At 41.2% G+C, this 14,131-nt stretch overlaps 1 protein-coding gene across 1 annotated transcript; it reads left to right on the top strand.

The window, feature by feature from the left end:
• Window positions 1-306: 306 nt before the first annotated feature.
• On the top strand, window positions 307-13,846 carry LOC142748260 (paired box protein Pax-8). Its single transcript, XM_075855361.1, has 9 exons — window positions 307-407; window positions 784-866; window positions 1,547-1,672; window positions 2,040-2,215; window positions 2,359-2,479; window positions 3,396-3,584; window positions 5,453-5,551; window positions 11,716-11,805; window positions 13,360-13,846. The coding sequence occupies exons 1-9, from the start codon at window positions 322-324 to the stop codon at window positions 13,434-13,436; spliced, it is 1,047 nt and encodes a 348-aa protein (XP_075711476.1). The 5' UTR covers window positions 307-321; the 3' UTR covers window positions 13,437-13,846.
• Window positions 13,847-14,131: the final 285 nt, after the last annotated feature.

The following is a 14,131-nucleotide window of genomic DNA, read 5'->3' on the forward strand; positions in this document are numbered from 1 at the left end:
ACCTTAAACCTGCTGCTTGATAATATACAATCATCTTAGATGGCTCAGATCATACTGTGCAACTTAGCAATATTATACATTTGCTCATCTTCTTTCATGATGTATATTCTAGGCCATGGGACATAGTTTAGGAGCCTAGTGAGAAATCCTAGTTAGAAGATCAATGGTTTTGGTTTTGGGTAATTATATCTTATTTTGTATTGGAGTAGGTACTATGAAACGGGCAGTATCAGACCAGGAGTCATCGGTGGTTCCAAGCCTAAAGTTGCCACCCCCAAAGTGGTGGAGAAGATTGGAGATTACAAGAGACAAAATCCGACCATGTTTGCCTGGGAAATCAGGGACCGGCTTTTGGCAGAAGGCGTGTGTGACAATGACACTGTTCCAAGTGTCAGCTCCATCAACAGGTAAAAATGTCTAAAATATTACAGTTATTAATAATAATAATAATAATAATAATCTTTATATAGTGCAAAAATATTTTATTTAAATATTATATTTTTTTTACTGCCACTTGCGTACAAACTGAAACCAAGGGCACAGATAGTGGAGACTTGTAGAGCATGTGCCTCAGGTCCAGAGTGCCAAGGGGTTGGGGCACAAGCCACTCTGCTTTGACTAGGGTATTTAGATAAGTGGCATTGACAGAAAACGGAATCTTTGTCCCAGGTGAAGGAAAGCCTAGCTATGCCCCTGCCTTCCACAGTTATGTGCCATTTTCATTGGTAATATGATTTCCGCTGTTTCTGCTCTCCGTTTATACGTCTTTCTCTCTCTTGGTAGAATAATCCGTACAAAGGTTCAGCAGTTATTTAATCTGCCCATGGAGAGCTGTGTGAAGTCACTAAGTCCTGGACACACTCTGAGTAAGTGACAAATGCTACCTGCTTACTGTAAATACATATATTGCAACCCCTAACCCGATGTGCAGTTGGATACAAGCTATTGTTCCCTGGTAACAGTCACTTCAGGCTGGGGAGAGGCTTACTATAGTATTCTTCAACGGGACAGAGATTCCAGAAAAATCTCTCCCTCCCCCCCCCCCCTTATAACTACAGACAAACATTCTTTTATTTATATATATATATATATATATATATATATATATATATATATATATATATATATATATATACACACACACACACACACACACATTACATATATATATATGGTCCATCAGTGTTCAATGGGCGCCATGTGGCAGTTCACTTTGTTTCTAGTGGTCACTGCAGGAAAGATAAGCCAGGCTCCCCAGGATCAAAAAAAATCGAACTTTAATGAACATGTTGGGAGGTGTAGTGTTTGTGATGTTAGTATTTTTAACGTTTTACAAGTGTAGCAGAGCTGGATAGGTCATTTAACATAATTTTTTGTACACAGTGATAGCACACTGACTTACGTTACCTGCAGTCCCTTTACAGATTGTAATAACAATGATGAATAGTGACACATGACAAAGTCATTGGTTAATAATAGATACTAATGAGGAAACCCTAGTATTTGGCAATATTAATAGATAATTGGATGTATATTTCCTCCCTAGTTCCAAGCTCGGCAGTAACTCCTCCTGAGTCTCCACACTCGGATTCCCTGGGATCTACTTACTCTATCAGTGGTCTGTTAGGGATCTCTCAGACAAATACAGACGGTAAACGCAAACTGGATGACAGTGAGTATAATTCCCTGCCATACACATAATAATGTATAGTCTATAAGCCTTACCGAGCCAGTGATAAAAATATATATTGGTATAAATATAGCACATTGATGTTCGGGATCATCATCACCATATAGTAAAATTAAATGACAATTCGCACTTCATTGAAATAAAAAGAAAACCTTACATAGAGTAGTAGAAGAGTATGTACACCTTTCTTCTCTCGCCTACTTCTTGCTAACTTACATTTTGTAGGCTACCAAGAAATATAAAATGCCAACTGGGTAAGCCAAGGAAATGTTACAATCCACAAGCTGTTGTTGCTGATATATTAAGGGGTGATGGTAAATTTGGCATTCAATCCCTTTGGTTTTTCCAGGTGATCAAGACAGCTGCCGACTCAGCATAGACTCTCAGGGCAGTGGTGGTCTGAGCAGGAAACAGATGCGGACAGAAGCCTATATTCAGCACCCCCTCGATGGGCTGGAATGCCCATTCCAGAGGCAACACTTTCCTGAATCGTATCCCTCTGCCAGTCACAGTAAAGTTGAGCAAGTGAGTGATATATACATTTCACGTGCATAATACTATACACACACACACACACACACACACACACACGCACGCACACATATATATATTACATGTCCCCATTATATAAATAAGGTCATTAACCACTATATGTCCTTCTGTTTCAGGCTCTATATCCACTCCCGCTGCTAAACAATGCAATGGATGATGGGAAATCTGCTCTAACCTCTTCCAATGCTGCTCTTGGTAGAAATCTCTCCGCACATCAGGGGTACTCTGCTCTGTCAGGTAGGTGGAGTGGCTTTTTTGTGCAAGAAATTAACACATGTATATATCCAATTGCAGGGTTAGTAGATTTGTTTTAATGCTGTAATTATCAATACAACCCTGAATCTATTTAAAAAGAAGCCAACGCTTATGAACTTAAAGAGGTAGTCTATTAAGGGGGTACCCTGATCAGGGCCCAAATCGATTAGCCGGAGCAAAGAGTAGCTACACAGAGCACCCCTGGCTCTGGAGGACCCGCACGTCCTTGCATTACTTGTACAGCCCTTTCATTTCAATGAGAACTGTGTAATTCTTCATTTTCCCTCATTGAGCCCCTGCTGCCTGGTTCCTGCATAGATTGTGGTCCCAGCAGTAGGTCACCCTGTCGGAGGACCTTTATAATAAAAAGGTATTGTCCAAAGAAGTCCCCTTTAAATAGAGAAAGTAATTGGTTGGCTGCTGGTAGGTAGAGCTGTACCTTTAGTCTTTGTGGCATTGGAAGCAATTGATACTGGAGACCTCCAAAAAGGAGATCGCTGCCATGCATGGAAGTGTCTTCTATAGGGGGCAATTTGGGTATTTGTGCCTGAGATGCCAATATACAGTATATAGTCTCTTTCCTTCCTGCTGGCAGTCTTCTAAGGACAAGTATACAGACACAGTCGTCCTTCATACTCATGGGTATAAACCTGCACTGTTCAGAATTTAACTTATATGAAATAACATGGGGATAAATACGGACGTGCACCCACTAGACTGCCACTCTGTCGTCTCATGGATGCCATTCGCCATTACACACATTTTAGAATCAGCTACTGAATGCAAACATGAAGCTTTTCTTTTTAGATAGGGTTCTTTATTTATTCTATCACATTTCATATTTTCTAGTTTTTCATTATTTTTCCATTTCCATCTCCATTTCATTCCTCCATTGTAGAACTTTCATCGTTCGCCATTAAACAAGAGATAACTGATAGTTCCAGTGCTAGCTCCACCCCACCATCGCTGTGTAGTCCCACCTTCCTGGACCTGCAGCCGATTGGATCAGCGGCTGCTGCTCCGGCTTTCAGTGCATTTTCCCATTCGGCCTCAGTGTACGGACAGATCACCAGTCATACATTTACAGGTATGATCATAGGTGTCAGACACATGGAGTAATGTAATGTATAGGGAAAGGAGGGTAGAACAGCAAACAATGACCAGACCATCAATATTGAATAAACTAAAAATGAAGACTGCTATGTCTGGATATCTTTTTGTGTCCTTAAAGGGGATTTCCTGTTTCATGTAAATAAAGCTTATTCAATTGGCTAATAAATAATTATGCAACCATTCTAATATACTTTTTAGGATCCCTGCTTAGGGTCGGTAAATGGGAACATTTTTGTTTACATTCCGAAGCTGAAACCCTGCTCTGATGCACTTGTGTGACATGATCAAGAAAGGTTTTCAGTCTCTCGATGTAAACCATTAAAGTCATAAATCAGGACGCTTCTATATACTGAGATCTTGAAAATGGTGAGGAAATTAAATATAAAGTATATTAAAAAGTTGTAAAACTTCTCATTATAAGCTTTTTAGTCATGATACAGTTGCAATTTAACATCTATATTATGCCTGCAAAAAAAAAAAAAAAGTGTCCCACCCACGGCTCTACTGAATCTAATTTGGATCACCATAGACTCCTATGTAGAACCACAAGGGGGTTCTGGTCTTGCATGTTTGCTAATGAACATATGTTGACTAAGCAGCACCTATTATGCTGCCGCTACTCCACCTAGCCCAATATTCCGGTTATATAAAGCTGCAAAAATTGTGCAACTTTTTGCATTTCTATGGACGTGACATTCTATGGATTACCCAAGACGTGCATCTTAAAGAGGATCTGTCACTAGTTTATGAATGCCCTACCTCCTATCTAATCTAATAGGCGCTGTCATGCTGATAACTACAGTGTAATTTGTTTTTTCAAAAACCTATATTATTTGCAAAGTTATGAGAATTTTTCTAAATATGCTAATTTGACTATAATAGCCAAATGTGAGTTCACTCTTTTCTTTTCACTCTGGGTGGTGTAATGTTTTCTGTATGACGCTGTCCAATCAGCATACAGCTTCTCCCCCTTCCCTGCCCAGCAACACAGTGTGATCATATAGCACACAGCTTCCAGTCCCGACTGCATTTTCAACTAGTGATATCTCCGGTTGTTTCACAGCTAGAACTGCGATTAGAATCTCATCTTTCATATGCCACCAGAACAGCTGTTCTAGGTGGTCCACAGCCGGAGAGATGGCTGTTTGAAGTGATCCCCCTTCCCTCCAGCCTCAGTCTCTCACACTGTGTGAAGCAGCTTCATGCTGATAGGGCAGCGTCAGAGGCTGTCAGGAGGCTCCGCCTCAGGAGAATCGCTGCTGTTGACACCCACTTGTCTAGTATAGCCTCATTTGCATATTTAGAAAAAAGCTCATAACTTTTAAAATAATAAACTTTTTGTGACCACAATCTTCACTAGTATTATCAGTGTGACAGCGCCTATCAGATTAGCTAGGGCAATACTAAACTAGTGACAGATCTTCTTTAAGTAGTGGTCCGTCACAGGGCTAAATGTTCAGTTCTCCTTAGTACATTGAAGTGCTGTGCTGACCAATATATTAAGGGAAAATCCTGTCAACACCGTTATCCACCTCCCACGTCTCCATCAAAGACATTGTACTCTTCTGGATTGCCAGTTGCCACTGTCATGTGACAAAAGTTGTCACCCACACTGAGCCTTATTCTGACTGCTCCCCTTCACATTCCTCCTACCTAAATGCATTAGATATCATACATGAAAATCTTCCCAGTGTCCTTGTTGCACGGTGCCACAAACAAGAGTCCGGCTTTCATGTTCTAAGCTGCACTGGAGAGGTGGACTCGTATTCTTTTACATTACATAATGATATAGGGATTGGGAAATTATGTCATAACTAACAAGAATTGTCAATTCTTTAACAGGACGTGATGTTGTAGGATCTACATTGCCAGGTTACCCGCCACACATACCCAGCGGACAAGGAAACTATGCCTCATCTGCAATTGCTGGAATGGTTGCCGGTATGTGATCAATCTCTGTGTAATTGTTACCTTTATTATGGCTAGTTGTCCTATCAAACAGAAGACTTGGTCTAGGTTTCTGAGTAATATGGCACTAATGGTATGCAACCAATGTGGCCGCAGTGCCCCCAGTACTGAACACTGCCCTCTGCAGGTGTGGTAAGGCTACATGAGCTACAGTGGGTGCAGTCACACCTGGACCGTGATTGTTGAGGGGAGGGGAGCCAAAGTCTTCTTTGCCACATAATAGAAATGCAATAAACGATATTACTTTACAACAGAATACTTTGTTATCCATCTATCTCACCTCTCTCAAATCTATCTATCATCTATCTATCTATCTATCTATCTATCTATCTATCTATCTATCTATCTATCTATCTATCTATCTATCTATCTATCTATCTATCTATCTATCGATATATCTCATCTATCTAATCTATCTATCCAGGGGCGTAGCTAAAGTCTCATGGGCCCTGGTGCAAGAATTCAGCTTGGGCCCCCCTACCACTCCCCAACACCACCAGACCCCTTGCACACTCCTATGCCCAGCTGCCTTGCCCGACAGACCTCATGAATGCCTTCACAGTATAATGCTCCCTATAGCTGCTCCCACAGTATAATGCCCCATAGCTGCCCCCACACAGTATAAAGCCCCCATAGCTGCCCCCACACAGTATAATGCCCCATAGCTGCTCCCACACAGTATAGTGCCCCCATAGCTGCCCCCACTGTATATTGTCACCCATAGCTTCCCCATACAGTATAATGCCCTCCATACAGTATAATGCCCACCATAGTTGCCCCATACAGTATAATGCCCCCATACAGTATAATGCCCTCCATAGCTGCCACATACAGTATAATGCCCCCATACAGTATAAAGCCCCCATACAGTGAAGGAAATAAGTATTTGATCCCTTGCTGATTTTGTAAGTTTGCCCACTGTCAAAGACATGAACAGTCTACAATTTTTAGGCTAGGTTAATTTTACCAGTGAGAGATAGATTATATAAAAAAAAATAAAATAAAATCACATTATCAAAATTCTATATATTTATTTGCATTGTGCACAGAGAAATAAGTATTTGATCCCTTTGGCAAACAAGACTTAATACTTGGTGGCAAAACCCTTGTTGGCAAGCACAGCAGTCAGACGTTTTTTTGTAGTTGATGATGAGGTTTGCACACATGTTAGATGGAATTTTGGCCCACTCCTCTTTGCAGATCATCTGTAAATCATTAAGATTTCGAGGCTGTCGCTTGGCAACTCGGATCTTCAGCTCCCTCCATAAGTTTTCGATGGGATTAAGGTCTGGAGACTGGCTAGGCCACTCCATGACCTTAATGTGCTTCTTTTTGAGCCACTCCTTTGTTGCCTTGGCTGTATGTTTCGGGTCATTGTCGTGCTGGAAGACCCAGCCACGAGCCATTATTAATGTCCTGGTGGAGGGAAGGAGGTTGTCACTCAGGATTTGGCGGTACATGGCTCCATCCATTCTCCCATTGATGTGGTGAAGTAGTCCTGTGCCCTTAGCAGAGAAACACCCCCAAAACATAATGTTTCCACCTCCATGCTTGACAGTGGGGACGGTGTTCTTTGGGTCATAGGCAGCATTTCTCTTCCTCCAAACACGGCGAGTTGAGTTAATGCCAAAGAGCTCAATTTTAGTCTCATCTGACCACAGCACCTTCTCCCAATCACTCTCAGAATCATCCAGATGTTCATTTGCAAACTTCAGATGGGCCTGTACATGTGCCTTCTTGAGCAGGGGGACCTTGCGGGCACTGCAGGATTTTAATCCATTACGGCGTAATGTGTTACCAATGGTTTTCTTGGTGACTGTGGTCCCAGCTGCCTTGAGATCATTAACAAGTTCGCCCCGTGTAGTTTTCGGCTGAGCTCTGACCTTCCTCAGGATCAAGGATACCCCATGAGGTGAGATTTTGCATGGAGCCCCAGATCGATGTCGATTGACAGTCAATTTGTATGTCTTCCATTTTCTTACTATTGCACCAACAGTTGTCTCCTTCTCACCCAGCATCTTACTTATAGTTTTGTAGCCCATTCCAGCCTTGTGCAGGTCTATGATCTTGTCCCTGACATCCTTAGAAAGCTCTTTGGTCTTGCCCATGTTGTAGAGGTTAGAGTCAGACTGATTAATTGAGTCTGTGGACAGGAGTCTTTTATACAGGTGACTATTTAAGACAGCTGTCTTTAATGCAGGCACCAAGTTGATTTGGAGCGTGTAACTGGTCTGGAAGAGGCTGAACTCTTAATGGTTGGTAGGGGATCAAATACTTATTTCTCTGTGCACAATGCAAATAAATATATATAATTTTGACAATGTGATTTTCAGTTTTTTTTTAAATATAATCTATCTCTCACTGGTAAAACTAACCTAGCCTTAACATTCTAGACTGTTCATGACTTTGACAGTGGGCAAACTTACAAAATCAGCAAGGGATCAAATACTTATTTCCTCCACTGTAGCTGTCCCATACTGTATAATACCCCCATAGCTGCCCCATACTGTATAATGCTCTCCATAGCTGCCACATACAGTATAATGCCCCCATACAGTATAGTGCCCTCTATAGCTGCCACATACAGTATAATTCTCCATACAGTATAATGCACCCATAGCTGTCCCATACAGTATAATGCCCCCCATAGCTGCCCCATACCGTATAATAACCGCCATAGCTGCCACATACAGTATAATATGCCCCCCATAGCTGTCCGATACAGTATAATGCCCGCCATAGCCGTCCGACACAGTATAATGCTGCCATACAGTATATGCGGGCCCCCCAGGCTTAGGGGCTTGGTCGCAACTGCGACCGTTGCGACCCCTATAGCTACGCCACTGTATCTATCTATCTATCTATCTATCTATCTATCTATCTATCTATCTATCTATCTATCTATCTATCTATCTATCTCAGTGCGTCGGACACAGACAGTTGAGGGCCCCTGTGCAAGAACAGTATATGGGCCACTTGCTCTTCAATATCTCATCATTAATTACCCCTTATCGTTCTCTAAGAGCTTATTCAGATGAGAGTGTCCGTTTTGCGTCCACAAAAAAAATACCGTATTTCATGCATTTCCGTTCCATGCGGCATCAGTGTTCCGGTTTATTTTTCTCATCATTTCTTTAGCAACTGGTACGTGAAAAACACGTAAAGCACACAAATTTCGTCCGTGTGCTATCCGTGTTTTTCACGCGTTGACTTCAATGGGCGAAGTGGTCCGCAAAAACGGACCAAAATAGGACATGCAGTGAGTTTCACGCAACGGACAATCGCTGCGTGAAAAACCACGGACGTGTGAATATCCCTATTGAATAGCATTGGTCCATGTGCTTTCTGGGTTTTTTTAACGGACAGCACACGGACGTATAATACGCTCGTCTGAATAAGCCCTTATAATCTATGAGTAATTGTAAGCCATAAAATTCGTTAACTCAGGTATTTACATGCAATCTAATAGACAGAGGAGGGCTGCTTTAAGGTGACAGTGAGCTCCCTTATCTATCTATCTATCTATCTATCTATCTATCTATCTATCTATCTATCTATCTATCTATCTATCTATCTATCTATCTATCTATCTATCATTTGTCTGTCTGTCTGTATAATATCTGTCCATCTAATATTTATCTCATATCTATCTATATGTAGAATATCTATCTATCTATCTATCTATCTATCTATCTATCTATCTATCTATCTATCTATCTATCTATCTATCATTTGTCTGTCTGTCTGTATAATATCTGTCCATCTAATATTTATCTCATATCTATCTATATGTAGAATATCTATCTATCTATCTATCTATCTATCTATCTATCTATCTATCTATCTATCTATCTATCTATCTATCTATCTATCTATCTATCTATCTATCTATCTATCTATCTATCTATCTATCTATCTATCTATCTATCTATCTAATACACATATATATAGTGTGAAGTCATTGCATATAATTAGAGAGGCACTGGTACAGATATTGTACTAAGAGCCTCTCTGCTCTGCAGCCCCCAGGGTCAAAACAATTGGGAAAAAACAATCAACCATGGCCAATTCATTCCCATCTCGAATTATTAATCCTAGTTACCATCTGCTGTTACGCAAAATTATTTATCCTAACAAAATATTTCAAACCAAAGATTCACTTTAAACTTCACAGCCGGACTTCACTGTCGGGTTAAGTCGAGATGCAGAAAATAAATAAAATAAAAAAAGTTCCCAAACGAGGTATAAATTTCTATCTTATTAAAGCCAATGGAGAAAAAAACAGATCTGCTGTGAATCCGCAGTAAAGTCAATGGTAATGGTTTCGTTACTAGTTCATCCATTGACTTTAATGTTTAAAAAGGGATTTATGGCAGATCCAAATACTTGCTTCATTTCGGATCTCATTCATTTGGAATTCCTTTACTGTATTAGTTCCCAACACTGTTAATATGTTCCCATGGGGATATTTGGATAAAACATGTGTGTAAACCGGGCCGAGACGCCACAGTTTATAAATTAAGATATGTTTTCGGAAAGGTTGACCCCGATTGACCTTTACAGGTACATTTAAATGAAAAAGAAATGCAGAACCCCGGGTCCCTCACCCACTCAGCTCACAGCTCCGTAACCTGCTGAGCCAGCGTGTTACTGCGTTACCACGGAGACGCGCTTAATGCAGCGTTAAAAATATAAAGTACTTCTACCCCCTCCCCAGCTCCCCACACCCGCGTGCACACCCTCCTTCCTCTCCTGGAGCGTGAAATGAGATTGGTCAAGATAAATAAAAAAGAGCAGTTATATTTTAACTGTGTGTGCGAAAGACGGATTTGTTCCCAACAGCCTGTAATCTACATGCCCATACATGCACAAAGAGGACACATTATCTAGTACAGGGAATAAAAAAAAACACCCTCCCCAAATACTGGGATAATAATGTCAGACCTGTGACTCATTTACTCATTTCATCTCTCCTGGATACGGTCACAACGATGCACTGCCCTCGGGGTCGGCCCAATTTAAACTCCATGTAACGCACTTTGTAAAGTCGATGGACATAAATGGCGAGAGGTCTCGGGTCCCACCTATGGTTGTAGAGACATTGCCTATTCTACTATGTAGGTGGCAGTACTGGCACAATAGGGTTAAGATCCTTCCAATTTTTATTGAAAAAGAGAAATGTTGGAAAACCTTCTTGCACGTTATTGAGCCAACTGGTTTTCACCATAGTAGGTGCAATTCTCCACCCGATCATCGCAATGGCTCAAAAGATTGTATTGTGTATGGCTAGTACTCATTGCTATACAATACATTGCATCCGGATTCTGCCCACAATTGGTACTGTTTGGCCTAATATAACATCGAGTTTGGTTGGCTCATGCCCACTTTGCATTGCTCAGATTAATTAATCAAAACGTGGTTAAGAATAAGTCTCTGTTCACATCTACATTCTGTTTTCCATTGTTCCGCTCCGTCATAGGAGCAAAACGGCAAGATGGAAGCGCTGGATCCATCACATGACCAAAACCAACGGGTGCCTAACGAAACCCATTGCCTGCATGTTGCGCTATTTTGTCCAACAAAAATGACGAATCTGAAACAGAGGCCCCTAACGGAGCCTCCGATGCAGATGTGAACAGAGCCTAAATAAAAGAATTACGCAAATATAAGAAACATTTGATTGACATATCTAGGGTATCATAAACTTAAAATGTACATCTTGTGAACATCCTTCTTGAGTACATTCTATAAATGGCTCCATAGATTTGAGAGTGGCACTAGTGGGGTCTTGATTAATGCAGTCATTTAATAAAATGGTTATAGTTGTATATTAAGGCACATGGCGGATATACTATAAATCGAATAAAGTTAGTATGGGCACCTCCAACTCAGCTATTGCCTGTCTGAAAATGAACTAGATGAAGGGGAGAGAGGGTGCTCCATCTTTGTCGACGTACGGTCACATTTTATTCTGTATGGGATGATAGTTTCCAGCGTACTGGCAGCGGAGCTCTGCCTTAGCCAGGCTGGATGTGCTGCGTGCAGGAGGGGGCTATGAAGAAGATGTTAGCTGCGGTGCTCTGGGTGAGATGTTACTACACTTGTTCCATCTGACCTGACAGTTCTTGTTTTCTCAGCAGGAAGCGATTACTCTGGTAATACTTATAGCCATGGGGCCTATGCAGCATATGGAGACAGTTGGCGGTTTCCCGGCTCCAGCCTTCTAAGTAAGTACATTAAATATAATAGGATTTTCTCTGCACAAAAGGGACATCGTTTTAAGCCATGTACAATCATTCCCAACATCTTCATCTATTACTGCTCCTAGCAGTGGCCAGCAGGAGGCTGAGTGGTTGCTGGCACTACTTACCAGAAGACGCCACTCAACCTGATGTTGAGAGGAAACCTAGACTAAAGCCCTGTTCACATCTGCGTTCAGCATTCCATTGTTCTGTCTTGTCAGAGGAGAAGAACAACGAAAATGCTGGAAACGCAGGTTTTGTTGAACAAGAGAGACAACCGGCACCCGACAGAGGCCATTGACCTCAATGGATACTATCGGGGTGTCTGAAGCTTTACTGGAAACAATAGCGCAGCATGCTGCGCTATAGTTTCCGGTATTTTCGGCGGAATATGCGACAGAGGTGTCTAACAGAGTCTCCAATTTAGATGTGAATTAGGCCTAAGAGTTTGCTGGGAACTGCGGCAGCAAAAGCAGTCACCGGGAATTGCTAAATTAAAAAAGATGCACATTATAACACCTAACATATATACTAGCATTTTCCCTGGTTGTACTGGAGAGTCTCTTATCCGGGGTTAGAAAGAAATGTCTGTTGTTTTCCAGAAACATCGCCACTCCTGTCCATGGACTGTGTCTGGTATTGAAGATAAACCCCATATAAGTGGATGGGACTGAGATGAAATACCAACGTACAAAGAAGAGCTCCAGGCAGCACATCCAAAGGAACAGAGGTTTATTCACCCGTGCTTGAGAAAGGCTCTGTCTAGCTGAAACGTCGCACGGGTGAATAAACCTTTGTTCCTTTGGATGTGCTGCCTGGATCTCTTCTTTGTACATTGGTGACTAGGACGGTTGGATCCAGTCCTGTTGGGCCCTGCACTCCGTATTTCCATATTATTCCAGTGCTGTTATTTCCTCTCTGACTTTGAGATGAAATACCAGACACATCCCAAGGGCAAGAATGGCGCTGTTTCTGGAAAAACCAAAAAGCTAATTTCAGACAACCCCTTTAGGCTTAAAGACACACACGCATTGTGTATTATTCCAGACAACCTGCCATAAGTGTAGCTTATTAGAGGAATAGCAGTTCTCCATAGTAAGAGAGCTACTGTGAGATGACACATTGGCAGGCCAAGCATTAGGCCGAATTTGTGAATGCTAAATGCAGCGTCTGTCCTCAATGGAGCTTTTTCCAACTACATTCAACACAAAGAGAAATCGCATCTCAAATCATCATTTATTATGTAACACAGACATGTCTGAAGAAGACATCGGTGTTATCTGTGACCCAGATGTGTCTCAGCCTTTTCCATTGGGGCATTCAGTGGAGGTTCCCAGATCATGGACCTCTATATATGTAATGTTCTGACATATCTATATAGCCTGTCAGTGACACTTCCCATTTACTGCTGATGGAGGCCACAGGAGTACATACTACAATAACCAGTCACTTATGATATGGACTCTTCTTTCCATGCTTATTTTTCAGTGACGTTACTAGGTACCTCAATAGTTAACAAACATCCCTATTACTTTCCAGGTTCTCCTTACTACTACAGCACCACTGCAAGAACTGCACCACCTCCAACAACTGCTGGGGCATATGACCTCCTGTAGCTTCCATAAATGCCGCTCTTGTAGCACCTTCAACACAGCCGGGCTTCGGGCTCATCCATTACAGTGTTACCATCGTAACCAACATTTCATTTCAAGGAAAGTCATCAACAAGGACTAGATCTTCTTATTCTTATACTACTACTACTACTACTACTACTACTACTACTGTCATTACTACTACTGGAGCAAAGCAGGGAAGACAAGTGTAATTGCACACATTTGGTACAAGGCATGCCATACAGCTGTGCCCACATGGCATTCTCCATCTCTCATTATAAAATAGTCTATACTGGTTAAAAGTACCAAAAAAAGTGAAATGATCCAAATATACAGGAAATCTCAGCAATCGCAAAGTCAGTTTGTATTCCATAAAATGTTGCTTCAACAATACAGCAGCAGATACAAGCATTACAGTCGACATAATTTTAGAGTATATCTATCTATCTATCTATATATATATATATATATATATATATATATATATATATATATATATATACACAATTTTTTCTCTAAAGATATAAAGTAACCTGCATTATTACATATCTTGTACTGATCCTTAGTTAACAGTCAGTTTTATAGTGCAGAGCAGAATTCACAATTCTGCTGGACGTTATTGACATCAGTCAACAAACATGTCCCCTAACAGATCAGCTGGGCTCCTATAATGAGAGTTAGAGCTTTTATATATATAT

The sequence above is a fragment of the Rhinoderma darwinii genome, chromosome 3 (genome assembly GCF_050947455.1).
Source record: "Rhinoderma darwinii isolate aRhiDar2 chromosome 3, aRhiDar2.hap1, whole genome shotgun sequence".
NCBI lineage: Eukaryota > Metazoa > Chordata > Amphibia > Anura > Rhinodermatidae > Rhinoderma > Rhinoderma darwinii.

Excerpts from the sequence above, each read along its gene's own strand:
- LOC142748260 (XM_075855361.1), top strand. The coding sequence starts at position 322 with ATGTTTGCCTGGGAAATCAGGGACCGGCTTTTGGCAGAAGGCGTGTGT. Across the intron at positions 1,673-2,039 it reads TAAACGCAAACTGGATGACA|GTGATCAAGACAGCTGCCGA; the intron begins GTGAGTATAATT and ends TGGTTTTTCCAG. Across the intron at positions 2,480-3,395 it reads GGGGTACTCTGCTCTGTCAG|AACTTTCATCGTTCGCCATT; the intron begins GTAGGTGGAGTG and ends CCTCCATTGTAG.